The 18525-nt window shown below is 45.6% G+C and overlaps 1 protein-coding gene across 4 annotated transcripts in view; it reads right to left on the minus strand.

Moving 5' to 3' along the window:
• Rps6kc1 (ribosomal protein S6 kinase C1) overlaps positions 1 to 18525 on the minus strand; it is a 137777-nt gene that overhangs the window by 95316 nt on the left and 23936 nt on the right. For all 4 annotated transcript variants that reach the window (XM_021198093.2, XM_021198094.2, XM_029538787.1 and 1 more), the window contains 2 exons: positions 17562 to 17677; positions 13920 to 14013 (listed from right to left, as the gene is read on the minus strand). In XM_021198093.2, the coding sequence (XP_021053752.1) occupies positions 13920 to 14013; positions 17562 to 17677 (210 nt within the window). The remainder of the gene's footprint in view (positions 1 to 13919; positions 14014 to 17561; positions 17678 to 18525) is intronic.

An 18525-nucleotide genomic window follows, 5' to 3' on the forward strand; every position in this document is an offset into this window, starting at 1 on the left:
TCTGTCTGTAACTCATGGTCATCTGTCTGTCTGTAACTCATCACCATCTGTCTGTCTGTAACTCATGGCCATCTGCCTATCTATAACTCATAGCCATCTGTCTGTGTGTAACTCATGACCATCTGTCTGTCTGTAACTCATGGCTGGTTGGCTGTAACTCATAGCCATCTGTCTCTCTGTAACTCATGGCCATCTGTCTGTCTGTAACTCATGGCCATCTGTCTGTAACCCATGGCCATCTGTCTCTCTGTAACTCATGGCCATCTGTCTGTAACTTATGGCCATCTGTCTGTAACTCATGGTCATCTGTGTGTAACTCATGACCATCTACAGCCCCAGTTCCAAGAGATACAACACCTTCTACTGGCCTCTGAGTGTACCAGGCACACATTAACAGATGCAGGCAAACGCTCAAACATATAAGATAAAAATAAATCTTTTAGAGTCTGGTGCCACAGGATCAGGCAGAGAGCAAGTGTGATATATCACAGTCTGGCACCATGGGACCCAGGTGGGTAGACCATGCCTAAGATGTCCCCTGCCCAGTGCTGTGCCACACAGCCTAGGGAAGGAACAAGCCTGAAACTACCCCCCAGCCCCAGCCCCATCCAGTCCAACACCATGGGGCCTGAGTACAGAGCAAGCCTGAGACAACCCTTGCCAGATGCCACCCAGGCTCAGGCAGGCAAACCACATCTGAGACAACACCTACCCTGTGCCACATGGCATAGGTGGGGCATAGCACTCTTGAGATTACTCCAGAGATGACCCCAGAAACCCAGAGGCACCACTAAGATAAGCAATTTAAGTGGTGGGGAGATGGAAGAGGTAGAGAAGTAGAGGACTGCGCACAATGACGAGGGGCACAACTGGGGACTTGAGGGTAGTGAGAAACAGCCTGGTATGAGCACTCACTCACTCTGGAGGAAAATAAGCTTCAACCTCTATTGCTCAGAGAAAGAAAAGACTTCTACCTTTTTATTGCCGAAAACCCTAAATAAGAAAAAACCTAATTCTCTTTATTGCTGGGGAGGGGGGGAGAGCCTCATCTTTCTATTGGTGAACGAAAAAACCTTTTTCCTTTTTATTGCTGAATGAGAGGAGCCTTGTCCTTGTCGGTAGGAAGAAGCTTGCTTGCTTATTTCTGTCACTCTTAGTTCTTACACTTTCTCAGGAGAATAGATCACATGGTCTTCCAGCCATATTTACATTCCAAAAGTTCATCATAAATGGAATAAGGAGTTTCAGCAGGAATGTTTCCAAGTGTTCTAACTAAACATTCATTATCCTTCACTAGCTCCACAAGTTCATTAGAAGTTTAAAACAGTAATTCTTTAAAAAAAAAAAAAAAACAGTAATTCTTATGTCCTAAGTTAGCATGGTTTTGACAAAAGGCAAATCATCTGCCTTGTATCTCATTAGTTTTGAAGTTTTGTATAGATAAATCTAGTCAATATTTTATTTTCTGTCCTTGCATCTACAATAAATTGTCCATTCCTAGTTTATGACCTTTAGTTACCAGATAATGGTTTCACAACTAGCCTAGAAACAATGTTTACCCTGATCGTAAATTTGTTCCAAGCCTGCTTTCTATCCTAGTGCAATTAGCCCATGACATATAGGTTTATAGAGGCCTAATTGCATCTTTCATACTATATAGAGGGCTCAAAACTACTTGCATAAATTTAAGAGTTCCAATGAAACATTATTAGGAATTATTAAATTATCAATTTGTCTACATAACATTACTACGAGAGAATACATCTTTGTTGATCTGCAGAAAATCTGCCCAGTAAGGTGGGCTAATGCCCGGGAATTATTATACTAATTTAATAATGACAGGAAAGGCATATCAGATGCAAGAAGCAATCCTGAGATGAAGTCTCTTTGGGCCTTGCCTCTCAGAGATCTCCCATTACAGACCATATAAAACAATGGGCCATCTCCAGAAACATCATTTGCGTGTCTTTAGCCTATCCTAGATGGATCCTGACACTGGTCCTGCTTCCTGGGTTGCAGGTGAGCCAGCCCCAAGAGTATGCGAGCAGGAGAGCTGTCTCTGCCCAGTGCCAGCTGTAAGCTAGCCAGGACAGTACTGGAAAGCCTACCCTAGTGGAGTGGGTGTGGGAGAGATGGTGGGCTGACCAGTGACCACCCAGGCCCAGATCTAGGGTTTTGAGTTGACCCACCCTGACATCTATTCCATCTATAAACTGCTAGAGCATGTGACGGGTCTAGTCCTACAGACCTAAAGCTGCAGGATCTCCCGACCCAGCGCAGCAACAGGATATCTGAGAGGAGTCCCAATGAGGGTCCAGGACTGATGTATAGCAGAAGCCAGAGGCTTCTATCAAACCAGACCAATGACGCATTGCAATGAACATTTGCCAATAAAGAAGTGTGGAAAGAGGGTATTATTGTGGGACACACTACAGTTTCCATAGTGAGATTTTTTCTCATGAGGGAGGTTACAAGGGTGGGGGCAGGTATAAAGGGAAGGGAGAGATGAGTGGGATTGGGGTGCATAATGTGAAATTCACAAAAAAAAAAAAAAAAACAATAAAAAGTTAAATAATAAATCTTTTGAAATAAAACATTAAAACTATTATGTATTAAAATTTTTATTAAAAGTAACTACATCCATCAAAACAAAAAATATTTATTGGAAAAAATGGCAATCTTTGATATTTTGCAAGTCTTGATGCCTGGCTGAACAGAACACGAGGAATTCTGACTCATGGTTCTGCAAACTATCTGCTGTCACAGCCTTATGGTTGGAAGATGTTATAAAAGGGAAAGTGCTAGATAACTGTGGCCACTGCGTCCCTGTCTTCCCTTTCTATTATTGCTCTGGGGTGGGGGCTGCACGAACCCACAGCACTTACGTGAGGTCAGAGGACAACTGTGTGGGGTCAGTTCTTTCCTTCTGCCATGTAGATCCTGGGAACTGAACGCAAACGTCTGTTTTTCTACATGACACCAAAACTCCACGGTGCTATGCTCTTAAAACTGGTAGCAATGAGCAATACATAAAACCCAAACACTGAAATGTGTAGGGTTCACTACAAGTAAATCCATTGGTCCATCTTGAAGCATCTTTACCCATGCTGTTTATAGCCTAACAAATCAATTATTTGTAAAATGTCAGTTCCTTGACTACCATAGATCTTCCACATATCAACCATTATTACAGAATAAAAATCACACTGGGAAACTGTCAAATTCAAGGCATCACAAAAGCCCTGACTTGAGGAGGAAAACTCTCCCACTGGCAACAAACACCATGAGCTGTTCTTCTTGAAGAGGCAGTTCAGTCAGTTCAAGGAAAAAAACAATCAGGCGCCAACCACAAGTGTGACGATGACTGTCTGCTACTGAGTCAAGCCAAGTGGCTCCCATGAGTGAGTGGCTTCTCAGCTCAGCTCCACAGGGCCCACCCACCTTCCCTAGAGGAGCATGGTGGCTTAGCAGGGAGGACACTGTGAGCTTCCTGGTGTGCCAGGCTTGCTTCGACAACAGAAGACTTCTTTCCTGCTGTCTCAGAGCACATAGACAGTGCCACTTCTACTAGCGGTGTACGTAATAACCAACCTTGGTTTGGTATCACCATCCCCAACAGTTTGATCCTCACGGCTTTCCTATGTGACCATCAGCTCAAAGGTCAGCACAGAGAAATGTCTTAAGTGACTGTATTACTAAAATGGTTCCACACTGCAGATCCTTGGAGACATCAGGAACACATACAGCTCTCAAATCCACTCATCAAGCAGCTGACTCCATGAGACAAAACTGGAAACCCCATCCCTGAAACAGCTCAGGCACACACTGCTGTTTCTGCTTGCTTTGATTTGGTGGGGTCTGGGTTATTTCTTGGTTTGTTTCCTTGATGATGCCAGGGGACAATCCCAGGGCACCTCACACATGCACATAAGCACTCGAGCACTGAGCTCCACCTCCAGGCCAGAGCCACCACTGAGTACTTAATGCCAAGGTTCTCAGAAAAGGGCACATAAAAGTTATCTATGTCCACAGGAGACAACACCAAGAATGAAAACTGCAGTGGGTCAGACTACAGGATTCTGAGATCAGGGCTCAGCAAACTCCGTGAAGAGCCAGAGAGTAAATACTTCAGGCCCTGCACCTCCAGGTCCTGTTGTAGCTACACGACACTGTGCTGGACAGAGGAACATGCTGGACTTTAGTAAGACTTTGCTATAGACACTGAAACTTTAATTGCATGTTATATCACATAACTGATAAATTCTTTGGGTTTTTTGACCATTTAAAAATGTAAAAAATGTTCTTAGTTCACAGACCATGGGAAAGCAGCTGGAGGCAGATACGGCCATCAGCCATCGTTTGTCAGCCTGTGGAGGCCTCCGGTTGCTCACTTCCTACCGAAAAGAGGAAGAACATGTGAGCACCTGCCTAGCTCCACGCTCAAATCAGCTTTACACACGACTTCAGCACCTCACAGTACAGCCTTGTTTTCTTTTGTTCTTTTTATCTTTGTTTCAAATTTTAGGATATCTATAAAGGACTACCTATTCCCCAAAAGGGGCAGATTTTATTAAACCCACAGCTTCAAATGGATGTCACTAGACCATGGGGAATATCAGGTCAGTTGGTGACATTCTAGAGCATTGAAAAGTTACCCACTATTCTAAAAACTCTATAGACTTTGTAGATGCTGTCCTCACACCCCCCACACACACTCATACCCATGTGCACACACTCCCACAAATACCCACCCACCAGCAGTTAATCACAGATAACTGACATACTGATAATCAAGGTCTTATCTTTTGTTTCAAAGTGAAAAACTACTATAAATACTTTAGCCTGAGACTGTCCAAAAACAGTTAGCAGGCTAGGAAAAATATAACCCAACTGAGACCAATAAAGGGAAACAAAAAGACTTGAAAACTTTAGGGACAATCTGGAAATCACAAATACCAAAGATTAAGTAATTTACAGCAAAACAAGCAGACCCATGCACAAAGAGGATGGCCTAGAACTCCATGGTGAGGAGATGAAGCCAACGTCCAAGCACAGGGTGCACAGCAAACCCTGGAGAAGGAGCTGCTCCTGAGCCACTGAAGATCCAGTCACAGAGGACACATAGTGCTGTTGTTCAAGGCACATACAAACCATGAACCGCAAAACAAGAGGACAGTACAAATAACTTAGAAAATCAGAAGAGGGCTGAAAAGATGCGTAGGTTCTGACAGCTTGTCCTCTGCAGATGGGACACAGCTACAGCATGTGCTTCGCATGGAAAGCCCCTCAGACCTAGTGTCTCAAAGACTCCAAAGGAGATGCTGCTGTTGTTCAACTGCAGGTAAAGACATCACTGACAAAATATAATCCTGAATGGATTATCCAGCAGCGCAGCCAAGGGATTCTTAGCTTAAACAGAACTGTGGATGAGTGAGACCCACACCACTCCTTGCCTTAGTCCTGGGAAACTGAACATTGCCATGCCTGAGACACCTGGCCCAGGCACAGCTCCTGCACTGAGGGCTCACTAGCTTTCATTTCATGGGTACTGGTCGCCCTCTTTTCCTCATTGAAGCAATTTCTCAACTCCCTTCTCAAGGAAGTACTTCCAACAAGCTGTCCAAAAAGAAAAGCTTTTTCAGTAAAGGGTTGGGGATCAAATGGGCCTCATACACACCACGCAGTCTACCACTGAGCCTCCGCCATCGTGCTTATCTGCCTTGCTACAGGCCCAAAGCAGCCAACCATGGGTTAAAACCTCTCAAGGTACACACCAAAAGGAACCTTTCCACCTTGTAAGTTGTTGGCCTCAGGCACTTTGTCACAGTGACTGAAAGCTGCTAACACATACTTCAAAAGATCTTCTACCACTAAAACAACGAATCTCAGGTTCCCTTCCACATCCACCATTCAGGATATCAAACCTAGAGCCTCATGCATAATAGGTAAGTTCTCAACCACTGAGCCAAAACCCCAGTCTTCATTCGTGTGTGTGTGTGTGTGTGTGTGTGTGTGTCTATGTTTGTGTGTGTACATGTATATATATGCACATATATAGAAAGATGTACAGATAGATGGGTAAGTATGCACACACATGTAACTATATAGACATGGCATATAAATACACAAGTGTACATGTGTACACATAGATGTCTACAGACATGATGTGCAAACATAGAAGTGTGTATGTGCGTACACAGGCAGATGTAAGGAAACACAAGACATGCAAATAGTCATTACACGTGAGTACATCTGCTTCATGTAGTCTTACCCAGCACGGTCCTGTAACTCAGCCAGTTTTATATAAAACTACATCTAAGCATCACATGAAGTAGAGACTACAGCCCAGAAAGAGAGTGAGTGAGCGAGCATGACACAGGCTGTAGGTCTCGCTGAGGAGGAAGAGACGTGGAGGGCAGGGCAGCCGTAGGTACTGGATACGCTATACAACCTGTCAACATCAACCCATCCTCACAGGGACCCTTCTGGGACATCAGCAGAGTCGCAGGCTCACCCTCCAATACCACTGCACAGAGCCCTATGCCTCTTTTGGAAGTGATACAGGGAAGTCAAAGGTTCCATGAGTCGCCTGCCTCTGGGTGTGGATCACAGAGATTCCAGTCTCGGTGCTATTAGAGGGCCTCAGGTGACTTGTTAAAAAGCAGCTACAGACATGAGGGGTTTATTTGGCATCCCAGTCCACCTACCTGCCCTCGCCTCTGGGCTTTGAACTGCTCAGAGTCAGGCAGTAGAGCAGAATCTGCCTAGGACGCCATCTCTGAAAGACGGGCCTGGGGGAAAGGTTGAGTTGCCACACAGAGAAGCTTTACAGTATGAGCCATCAGAACCCCGCATTTGAAGACCAGCTGCACAAAGAGATCCGTCTCCTTTGACAACAGGTGGCCTCTCGTGGGGGACTATATATAAAACACATGGCCTCGTTACTATCAGCTTATCACCTTCACTCAACTCTATAGGTCAAACATTGCCACACTCAACCAAAGGGAAATTCTACTTGTCCCAGTAGCAATCACTCCTGCTTCACATACAAAAAAAGCACCTAGCCCAGAACCAAGATGACCCAAGAGGTGGATGACATGCAGATCAGATGGAATCTGACATGACTCCGAGAAACAAGCCCCTCATGGGGGAGGGGCTCTTGCAGCCCCATACCTAGCTGGGGAGCACACAGCACCCACTGGATGCCACAAGAGCAGCCACTTTTCTTCAATAGTGTAGCCGTGGAGAGAAGCCTGTGCTTCAGCCACCAGCCCCAAACTACACTCAGCAACAGCCATATCAACACTCGACACTTGGTGGGTCGCTGGATTTCAACAGAGAAAGCAGGGAGGAGATCTACTGGGAGATGGGTCCAGAGAGAGAGGGGGGAGGAAGAAGGGGTCCAGAGAGGGGGGGGGAAGAGAGGAGTGGAAAACATCACATGCATGTATGAAATTGTCAAAGAACACTTTCTTTCATGACAGGGTTTCTTGTGCAGTCCTGGCCATCTTGGGACTCACCATGTAGATCAGGCTCACCTCTAACTCACAGACATTCACCTGCCTCTGCCTCCCAAGTGCTAGGACTAAAGGCATGTGCCACCACTCATTTCAAAGAATACATTTTTCTAAAAAAGAAAAGAAATGGGTCCTTCTCAATATGTCTGTGAGAAAATCCCTAAATCTAGAGCTGTGTGCTAGTCACAAGTCTGGTACTTTACGGCACACTAGTGAGCTAGCAACAGCTCCAGGCCAAGAAGAACCAGCCTTTGACAGGTCCTAGGTTAACAATGTGCCTGTGCCTCACCCTTGAGAAACCTGAGTCCCACAGACCATACTGTGTATCTATTAGGAACAGAGCAGGCTTCCAATCCCAGCACCAGTCCCTGTGCAGGCCAGCAAAACCACGGTCAAGTGCTCGCCCGCCCCCCCCCCCTTACACTCAGGGTTGGTTGTTTCACTGCCCATTTGTTTTGTGGGCTCCAGGTTCCAACAGTTACCCTACACACGTGTGTGCAGATGTATACACAGGTCCCTCTGAAGGGCATGGAATTTCCCTAGAGCCGGGGTTATGAGGGGTTGTGAAGCCATCCAATGTGGATTCTAGGAACTGACCTTGGCAGCTGCTGAGCCACCTTTCCAGACCCGCCCTGACCTTCCTAGGCTAGAGTGTGCTCACCATGCACAGTAAGTCAGAGGTCAGGGACTTAACAAACACCTAGCAGCACACACTTGACCACCGTCAAACCCCAATGTTTAACTGAAAAGTATGCTGTAGCATCCAATGTCCCTTTTAATCCAAAACCCAAGTGACCAAAACAAATCATGACCTTTTAATTTGGCCCACCCTGCCACTAAGTTCTAAATATCCAGTGTTACCCACAACAGCCCTGGGGTTTCAAGAGTCAATGCAAACTCTCTGTGCCTTTTCTTCCCCAAGCAACACACATACACTGACACAAGCAGCACACACACACTGACACAAACACACACACACACTGAAACAATCGCACACACACTGACACAAGGGCACACACACACTGACACAAGGAAACATACACTGACACAAGGGCACACACACACTGATACAAGCACACACACACGCTGATACAAGCGCACACACACACACACTGACACAAGGGCACACACATTGACACAAGCACGCGCACACACACTAACACAAGGGCACACACACTGACACAAGCATACACATACACTGACACAAGCACACACACACACTTACACAAGGGCACACACACTGACACAAGCACACACATACACTGACACAAGCACACACACACTGACACAAGGGTACACACACTGACACAAGCGCACACACTAACACAAGCACACACACTAACACAAGCGCACGTGTATCTGTCTTTTGTGTGTGTGTTTGTTAGACTTCCCTTGGCTTTGGTTTTAAGAGAGGAACTCTGAGGCCCAGGCTAGTCTTAAACTCACTATGTAAGTTTGGCCTTCAATTTCTTATTCTCCTGTCTCAATTTCCAAGTACTGGACTACAGATAACAGCACCAGCCCTGGTTGAACTGTGCTTAAATTAAATTTACATGAAATTAAATTCCCTATTTATTTTAAGATTTACCACTGAAGAAAATGTAGCTAGTCAGAGGCTGTGAACAACAATAAGTAAATAAGTACTTAATAACAAAATATAACTCCTTAAAGCTGAGAGACAGGGACCCCAGTAAGCCACAGGACTGAGGGCAAGCCCAGGCCTAAGATCTTAGTTCCCACAGCGCCACCTTGTGGACATTTGTAAAATAAAATCCTACCACAAGTGTAACCTGCTTTAGTTGGAGTTTTATTTTGTCATAATTTACAGCACTCCACACCACAAAGAATTTAGTCTTAACACAGACATGTCACTAATTACACAGCCAGCTTAAGGACATCCACATTTACTTTGGCTCTGCCTTGAAGCACAAACTTTAAATTCACTAAATAAAAACAACACAAAGAAGAAAAAACCACAAGGGCTTTTTTCTTTTTTTTTTAATCCTCCATGTATTTTCGTGTGTGTGTGTGTGTGTGTGTGTATGTGTGTGTGTACGTGTGTGTGTGTGTGTATGTGTGTGTGTACGTGTGTGTGTGTGTGTGCATAGACACAGATGTCACAGCACACCTGTAGTCAAGAGGACAACCTTGGATGTCAGTCCTGGCTTCTACCTTCTTTGTACTGCCACCTGTGAGCTTCCTGGGACTCTCCTGCCTCCAACTCCCATCTCAACCTCACTGCAGGACTGTACCTGAGCACTGGGGATCTGAGCTCAGATTCTCCCATGTAGATGGCAAGCACTTTACCAACAGAGACCTTAGTGTAGCCTTATACAAGAGGTTGTTTTAATCAAACTGAAATAACTATACATCTTTCCATTTAATCCTCCAGTGTTTTAAATAAACAACATTATCAAAAAGAATGGCTTAGCAGCAAGGCACCTGTATCTCAGAAGCAGGCCAGCAGAGAGAGATGCTCCCAGAGGCTGTATCGCATGCCCATCACCATCTCAGTAATTCAAATGAAGCACACAAGCTTCAATAGGAAATAAGATGCTCATGAACAATTAGGTGTCCTTTCATCTTTCAGAGAATGGCATCTAATTGCTCTCAACAAAGTAGATAGCAAGGAACCAGTCTATCTTACGTAGGACTAGAAGATGGCTCAGCATTAAGAGCATGTGTTCCTACAGGTTCAGGTCCCAGCTCACAACTGTTCAGAACTCTAGCTCCAGGGACTCTGACGCCCTCTTCTGACCTCCAGTGGCAACATGCACACATGTGGGTGCACAAACACATGCAGTTAGAACACTCATATACATAAAATAAAAGAAAATCTTTTTTTAAATAATTTTAAAGGAAAAAGTTACTTTTTGTCTGAAAACTTAATTTTATTTCACACTACAGTAGATGCCAGTTTAACCATCAAGTTACTGCTTACACAATCTGAATGAGGGTTCTTTCTTCTACTGTACTATAGTAATCTTAAAACAAAAACAGAAATTCTGTGTTTTCATGTTTCCATCAGTATGTTCCTTCTGAAGTAAACTAGAATTTGTCAGTTGTATATTCAAGGTGCAAACACCAACAGAAATGATGATCTCTTGGCATCTAGATCCGTCTCTGGAAGTGAGTGTCTCCAAAAGCTCATGTCCCCAGAATCACCAAGATGAGGTCATCCTAAAAGACATGAATGTACTTCCGTGGGAGCCGATGACTTAGTCCGCCCTCCTCAGTCTGGATTTCTACCTTGGCAAGTGCTGTTTTGAATGTGAATGTTTCCCCACAGGCTCATGTGTCTGGTCAGCAGTGCTAGGTTTTTTGTTTTATTTTAGTTTTCTGGATTTTATTTATTTTATATGAGTACACACTGTCACCATCTTCAGACACACCAGAAGAGGGCATTAGATCCTTGTATAGATGGTTATGGGCCACCAAGTGGTTGCTGAAAACTGAACTCAGAACCTCTGGAAGAGCAGTCAGTTCTCTTACCCGATGAGCCATCTCTCCAGCCCAGCAGTGCTAGTTTTGAAAGTTATAGAGCCTTTAGGAACTAGGATGTAGCTGGAAAAAGCAGACGAATGGAGAGTTTCAAAGGCGGTATCTTTCAGCAGGACTGACTAGCCAGGCTTAGAGGATTCTGAGAGGTGGGGACATCAGTTACCTGCTCACCCCTTCAATACCTTTCAATATTTTAAAATACCATTCCAAAAAAGTCATTTCTAAAAATAACACTCCTTTGCTTCCCCCAGACCATCATGAAGTTCACAGGCCTCTTAAGAGCCCCCGCCAATGCCAGGGCTCATGTGAAATGGACTCTGGCCAGCCCTCCCACCTCACGTGGAGCCCCACATGCAACAGAGATTTATACCAGACTCTTACTCCCCATCTGAGATTCTCAAATCAAAGCCAAATGGAGAGAAGAGAAGGGCCCTCCTCTCCGCCCTGCCCCCACTACCCTTAGAAATCCTCCAAGTTCTCCTTGTTTACTGTTGGATGTCACAGAACTAGCACATTGCTCAGGAATTCCTTCATCAGGAACCGGGAGTTGGAAGCAACAGACTGATCATGTTAACCCAGAAAAGTCACCCACAAAACCCAAGGTTAGAGAGAGAGGGAAGTCAGTGACCCCTGAAGGCAGAAGCTACACATTTTCAAAGCAAGCAGCTCTGATTAAACAGTCCTGGATAGGGCACCCTCCTCACAAACGAGAGACAGATTATAAAGCAAACAACTCTTAGCAAGCTTTCCATGCCCTCAGCAGAAGGAGGGTCAAGTCAGAGATGCTCAAAGATCATCCCACGAAGGCCCCTGGGAACACGGCATGCATATACTGCACAGAACAGCTTTAAGTGAGTGAGAGGTTAAAGGAAAAGAAAAACTCCCACACTTGTACTCTCAAGGAGGAAATGCTGAAGGAAAAAGGGAGAAAGTGTGTGTGTGTGTGTGTGTGTGTGTGTAGGTGTGTGTGAGAGAGAGAGTATGTGTGAGTGTGTGTGTGTGTGGAACCATGGGTGTAGAGGAAAGAGGGGAGTGGGAGAGAATCCACATTCCGCCAGAGTTCTGGTGCTCTGGGCAGACAGACAGGGGAGGACTGCGCACACTTTCCATGCAGCCCCAGGTGGGTGTCTGGCTGTGTTAAGTCACTGACCTCACACAGTGGGTAGTGGACAAGGGGCAGCCCCGGTACCAGGTTTTCAGCCTCCGGCATCCCATGCTGGATACACAAGAGGAGCTGAGAACAGAATAGGGGCCCCGGGGCAGCACTCAGCCCTGGGGATGGAGGAGAGGGCAGGGGGAGAGGCGGTGCTGGATGGTCGAGAGTCCTTGGTCAGGTCTGTGGCTGGAGCACAGGATGGCTCATTAGGAGAAAGTCCATCCCATTGTTCAAGCATGGCAGGCCTTGATGATCAGGGACAGTCTATGGTTTTAGAGCTTTATTGTAGAAAGGCAGAGAGAAAGAGAGAAGGGAGAGAGAGAGAGGCCGACCATAGCCACATGGAGGGGGGGGGGAGGAAAAAAGAAGAAGAAGGCCAGAGAATAAGAAAGGTGAGAGCTTAAGAGAGCAAGGAGGGGTCAAGCAGCCCCTCTTATAGTGGGCTGGGCTATCAGTCTGTTGCCAGGTAACTGTGGGGAAGAGCATGACTGGCTAAAGTCAGGTAACTGTGGGGGTGGAGTCTAGCCAGAATGCCAGAAGCTTGGGAACTTGTCTGTTCAACTGAGACACAGAATTATGGACAGACACCTGATTCTGGGAACATGGCTCGCCTTTCTGTCCCTTGTAGATTTCTCTATTGGGTCACTGGAGCAAGCCCCAGTCAACCAAAATAGGCTGCCTATCACAGTCCCACATGTGTGAGTGTGAGAATATGTGTGAGTGTGTGTGTGAAGGTATATGTGAGTGTGTGAGTGTGTATGTGACAGAGTGTGAGTGTGTGTGTGTGTGTGTGTGAGTGTGTCAGGGTGTGTGTATGTGAGTGTGCGTATGTGTGAGAGTGTGAGAGTGTGTGTGTATTTGTATATGTGTGTGTGTGTGTGTGTGTGTGCGTCTACCTGTTATACCAACGTCTGTGTCCATGTTGTTATGTATACACATCAGCCCACACGACAGACAGAAATGTGCTAGTTTTACCACACCAGATATAGCACACCTAGCACAGTGTGGCTGCAGATGTCTAAGTAGGTGCACCCCTCAGCTGAGTTCTGAAGAGACTCCAAGTTCCCAGGAGACAGTCAGGAGGACCTCTCAGGACAGAGATCAAAGTGTGTTATTTCATCTGTGAATTACCTTTGACAAGCTAAACCTAGGCTATCTCAAAAAATCTGATTATTTTATTTATAAAGATCTACCCATCCCATATCCCAATCGAAAATAGTTAGGAAATCCAAAAGCTAAAAGGCATGAATTAAAATCTGCATGTAAGTTCAAGTGTAGCTAAACAAAAACAGAACAAGATATTACAAATACTTGAAGTTAAGAGATTAAAAGCAAAGTCTGAGGGGGAGACACATCAACCACTAAAACTGCCCTGGGCCTCGACTTTCCAGGTGACAGTTTCCTTTAAAGGTGGTCTTGCATGACCAGGATCAGGAGCTGCTGGCTGGGCTCCAGCGGCCACGCACACCGCAGGGCCCACCGTCTGTCCGTCTGTGTGGAAACTGTCCTGCTGAGGTCTGACTTCCTGGTTTCATCATCAGGGCAACAGTGCCATGGGCTGCAAAGCTACCTGTGAGGTGTCACCAAGTGAGCCCAGTGCTGATGTGCAGAGCCAAAGGAAAGGGACTTAGACCAAGGAAGGACCTTCCACCTCTTGTACACAGCTGTTACTACAATGCAACATTACTGTGACTTGAATGTTCTGCCATTGAAACCTTTGAAACACAAGAAAAACAGTGTCTTACCTTCAGTAGCACACTCAGGAAGGGCGTCGGCCAGGGAGTCTGGGTAAGCTTCCGCAGGGCCAATTAACTCAGAGCCATCGCTAATTACCCCACCCTGAGAACAACACAGCAGTCAGGTTTTAGTAGGAGCACCAAAAGATCAGTAATAAACATTGTCTTCTCACCCAAGCACTCACGAGCCTTGAGGTAGTTACCACACAGATGCACCAGTCAAGTACACCTGCCGGGGCTCAAGTGTAAGGACGTGGCACCGCCATGCCAAGTGTGGAACAAGGCATGTGCAGAGGAAATGACTCCCACATGATCTCTCTGCAAACCTAAGCTGCTGGCCTGAAACTCACTAAGTAGCCCAGGCTGGCCTAGAACTCAGAGGTGGTGCCTCTGCCCCTTGAATGCTGGAATCAAAGGTGTGTAACGCCATTGCAGACACCAGCTGAGAATCAGTGTCTAAGATCTGCCACAGGCTTTAAGAAAACACGGCTAGAAAAAAAGCAGCAATTAGTCAACTTTCAGCATCCTTAGAGCCTGACCATTTTAACTAGTAGGGACTCATCACAAAGCCATTGAATTTTATGCAATCAACAGCACATCATGTGATCTGAGGGGACATTTACATGGGAAAACCACACATGCACCCCATAAAGAAATTTATAGAAAAAGACATTTTATCCTATTTTATGTATAGATTTGTGTACCTGAATGTATTTTTGCTCACCACAGGTACACAGTGACTACAGAGCCGGAAGAGGGAGTAAGATCTGGAGTTATAGGCTGCTGTGTACCACCTGGTGTGAGTGCCAAGGACCAAATCCTGGTCCTCTTCAAGAACTCCTAACTGCTGACAACAAATATTTATGTAAATTTTATATATATATATTACATGCATGCATACATACACACAAACCTAGCACTTAAGCAGCTACAGTTAGTGGGGCTGCTAGGAGTTGAAGTGAGTCTGGGCTACAGTGTGGAACTGTTACAAAGTTACTTACGTAAGTTAAATGTCCATGTGAACACCTCTTTAATCTTGTACCCATGCTTACAAAGTTGGGTCTCAAAGCTATTGCTTCCTTGTCCACACTCAGCTAGAGTGAGTCGGTCAGGCTGCCGTGCTGGGACCTTATGGACCCAACACTCCAATCAGAGACAAGCAGGCTTAGTCACCTGAAGCAATTACATCGCTGAGACACTAACTCCTTTGCTCTTTAACGTCTGTTTTCTTTCTTCTATCGACAGTTTTTCACGACAATGCTACAATCAAGATATCAAATCTCAAGAGAAGAGCACACCGTTTCTCTCCATCTGACGAGACTCACCAGTGTGAGCTCATCATCCAATGCCCACCAGACAGTCCTCCATCTTTCTCCATCTGATAAGGCTCACCAGTGTGAGCTCATCATCGAATGTCCACCGGACAGTCCTCCATCTTTCTCCATCTGACGAGGCTCACCAGTGTGAGCTCATCATCCAATGCCCACCAGACAGTCCGTTTAGTACACAGGGAAAGGTCTCTAGGATGTTCTAGGGGTAAGTCAATTTAAAGGTGTTAAAATCATACACCATGTGGTCTGATCACAAGAAAAATGTCATCAGGTGGGCATGCCTTCGCTGTACACAGGAGGCCCTCAGGACCCAGGCACCTAAGGCTCAGAGTGAGACCCTGCCTCAGAAGGGGAAATGGAGAGCATGCAACCAAAGACAAAAGAACTATGACACAGGGCAGAGGGAGACGGGAGGATGAAGATGTGAAGATGAAGATGAAGATGACCAAGATGATAAAGAAAAACATAAAATTAGATAAAAGCAATAGAAGAGACTCAAAAATCCAGAAATATTTAGAAGTTACCACAGTTCTAAATAGCCAATGGATCAACAGAAAAATTACAAATCAATCAGAAAATATACTGAACTGAATAAAAACGGAAATGAAAACATAATCCTACATGGAGGAAGCTGGATGTTCAGGGCAATTGTATTGGAAATGTTATTGGAAACGTTGTTTCGATAAACGCCTGCATCAGACAAGAATAGTGTCAATCAGGACCATTTTCCCATGGGGAGAACAGGACAGCACCATGCCACCTGCCACCAAATCTGAGTCTGCTTGAAACAGATCTGACATCAGCTTGACTTCTCTGAGGCTGTCCAGTCTTCACATACTGTAAATGTGTGTGCACATCTATTTCTGTGTCTAGACAAAGCCCGCAGCAGCTCCCATCAGGAACCCCACATCAAAGACAAAGCATGAGCAGGCACCCCCACCCCACCTATTTCAAGCCCATCTTCTAACTTTCACTAACAACCAACTTCTGAGCCCCATGGCACACATTGGTTTGTACCACTGTCTTTCACACCTCAACGGCGTGAAAGCTCCCAGACTTCACACCCAGAGAGATCAAGAGAACACTGAGTAGACAGCCTCACCCTCACTTGGCCTTTCCCCCTGAAGATCTACACTGGGTTTACACAACCATAGAGTTGTGTTCTCAGCCTGGTATGCAGAGTAATGACACCGGAAGCAAGGAGATCATCAAGAACAACACTGTCACCATGGACGTCAACAGGAGTCTTACTTCTACTTGTGGTTCTGCAATGTCCTTCAAACAACCACCCTTCTTCAGTCAACTAAATAAGGTCAAAAAGTGAATCTTTGCTTAGAACCACTGGCATCAGGGGGAACTCAGTAGTCCACCAGCCCTGTGTCTTAGAAATTAAAGTTATACAAGTGTATGTTTTCTGCTAAAGAAATGAGCAAACAAGCATAATATAGTCACCCTGCTCTTCAGGAAAGCTAACTAAATGCACCGGAGAATGTGCTTACGGACTGTGATAGCCACCAACAGTGACAGTGACATTCAAACAAGTAAGGAAGTTAATGTTAACAATGATGGAGATGCCTGTTCACCAGCACCTGGGGGGCAAAGGCAGCGGGATGGAAAGGGGGAGCCTGCTGCTGACATCTGAGGCTCATCTCAGATCCAAACAAATGAAAGGGTCAGAGCCACAGTGCCACATGTCAAGAAACATAAACCACATTCAGCCAGTGACCTAGAAATACAATCTGCACAGACCCTTTGCAAAACTGCAATGACCACTTCCACTAGATCCTGATACAAAGAAAGAGTGTAGATCGCAGTGTTCAGAAAGCCTGCCATTCAAGGATGCCTCTAGAAGGAACTCCTGGAGCCCATGAAACCTCATCTTCCCAATGTATTCCAACACAACTCTCTGAGCCTTCCACACCAAGGTTCTAAAGTTTGTAAATTGAAAACCTGCCATTTCTACACCAGAAACAGCAGCTGTGCCACAGACAGTAGATGCCGAGCAGAAACTTCTACTGCCTGGTAAATAACAAAGCTCAAAAGTGAAAGAGCTGGGGGCTGGAGAGATGGCTCAGCGGTTAAGAGCACTGACAGCTCTTCCAGAGGTCCTGAGCTCAAATCCCAGCAACCACATGGTGGCTCACAGCCTCTGTAATGAGATCTGATGTCCTCTTGTGGTGTTTGTGAAGACAGAGCTACAGTGTACTCATATGAATAACAAATAAATCTTTAAAAAAAAAAAAAGTGAGAGAGCTACTTGAACATTACCCTCCAGCGGGAACTGCGTGGAACAAGGCATGATTTCAGGAAGACTACAAACCTTGAAGAAGTCCTGGAGCTGCTTGCTGTTGTACAGGGCGGGAATGTTGGCAGAGAACTGCAGCAGGTCCTCAGCACACTGCCGTCGCTCCTCAATCACAGTCTTGTCGAAGCGCCCTAGAATTCAGTGAGAGTCCACACTTAGGGACAGGGTAACACAGCCTGGTTCTGTGACAGTTTAGGCCCAGGGAGCGAAGCCACCGCAGGCCACACTGCCCATCTGCAATGCTTATCGTGTAAATGTCACATCACATCAAAGCCTCACAATGTTTCTGATGAAATGGAGCAGCAATGTCACCTGATAAATAGACTGTATCCAAACCCGGTCACACCCATGTAAGAGGCTCACTAGTAAGAAGACAGCGATGGAAAACTAAAGTAGAAAAGAGAATTTTTAAAGAATTCAAATGGCTTCCTCTAGTAATTTAATACTATAATTACTCATGTAATTTTTTCTTCTCTACTCTTTTTTATTTAAAAAGGGGGATGAAGAGAAGAAATTATGAGAACATCTGTATTAACAATGGGGTCAAAAACCTGAGCTTGAAGCAGAAAGCGTTTATGCTAATTCCATATGTGCTGGTGGGAATGGCCCATGGCAACCTGCTGGAGAGAGAAGAGCGGTCAGCACAGGCAAGCTCCATGGGCTGGAAAGGTGGCTCCACACAAGCTCTACTGAGATGCACAGTTCAAGTGCTGCTAAGAGATCTTCCAACAGCACACTGCATACAGCTCTCCCTTTGGATCACTGGCTAGTATCTGCCATGTGCCCTGCTTGCACATTTTAAAAATACCTAATCAGAAGAGTACCCTCACAGCCTGAAAGCATTCACAGTATAAACAAAACACTAAGACAAAAGGCACAGGTACCACAGACACTAAACCCTCCTCACCTGCCTCCTGCCTCCTGCCTCCTGCCTCCTGCCTCCTGCCTCCTGCCTCCTGCCTCCTGCCTCCTGCCTCCT

Source organism: Mus pahari, chromosome 5 (assembly GCF_900095145.1).
Source record: "Mus pahari chromosome 5, PAHARI_EIJ_v1.1, whole genome shotgun sequence".
NCBI lineage: Eukaryota > Metazoa > Chordata > Mammalia > Rodentia > Muridae > Mus > Mus pahari.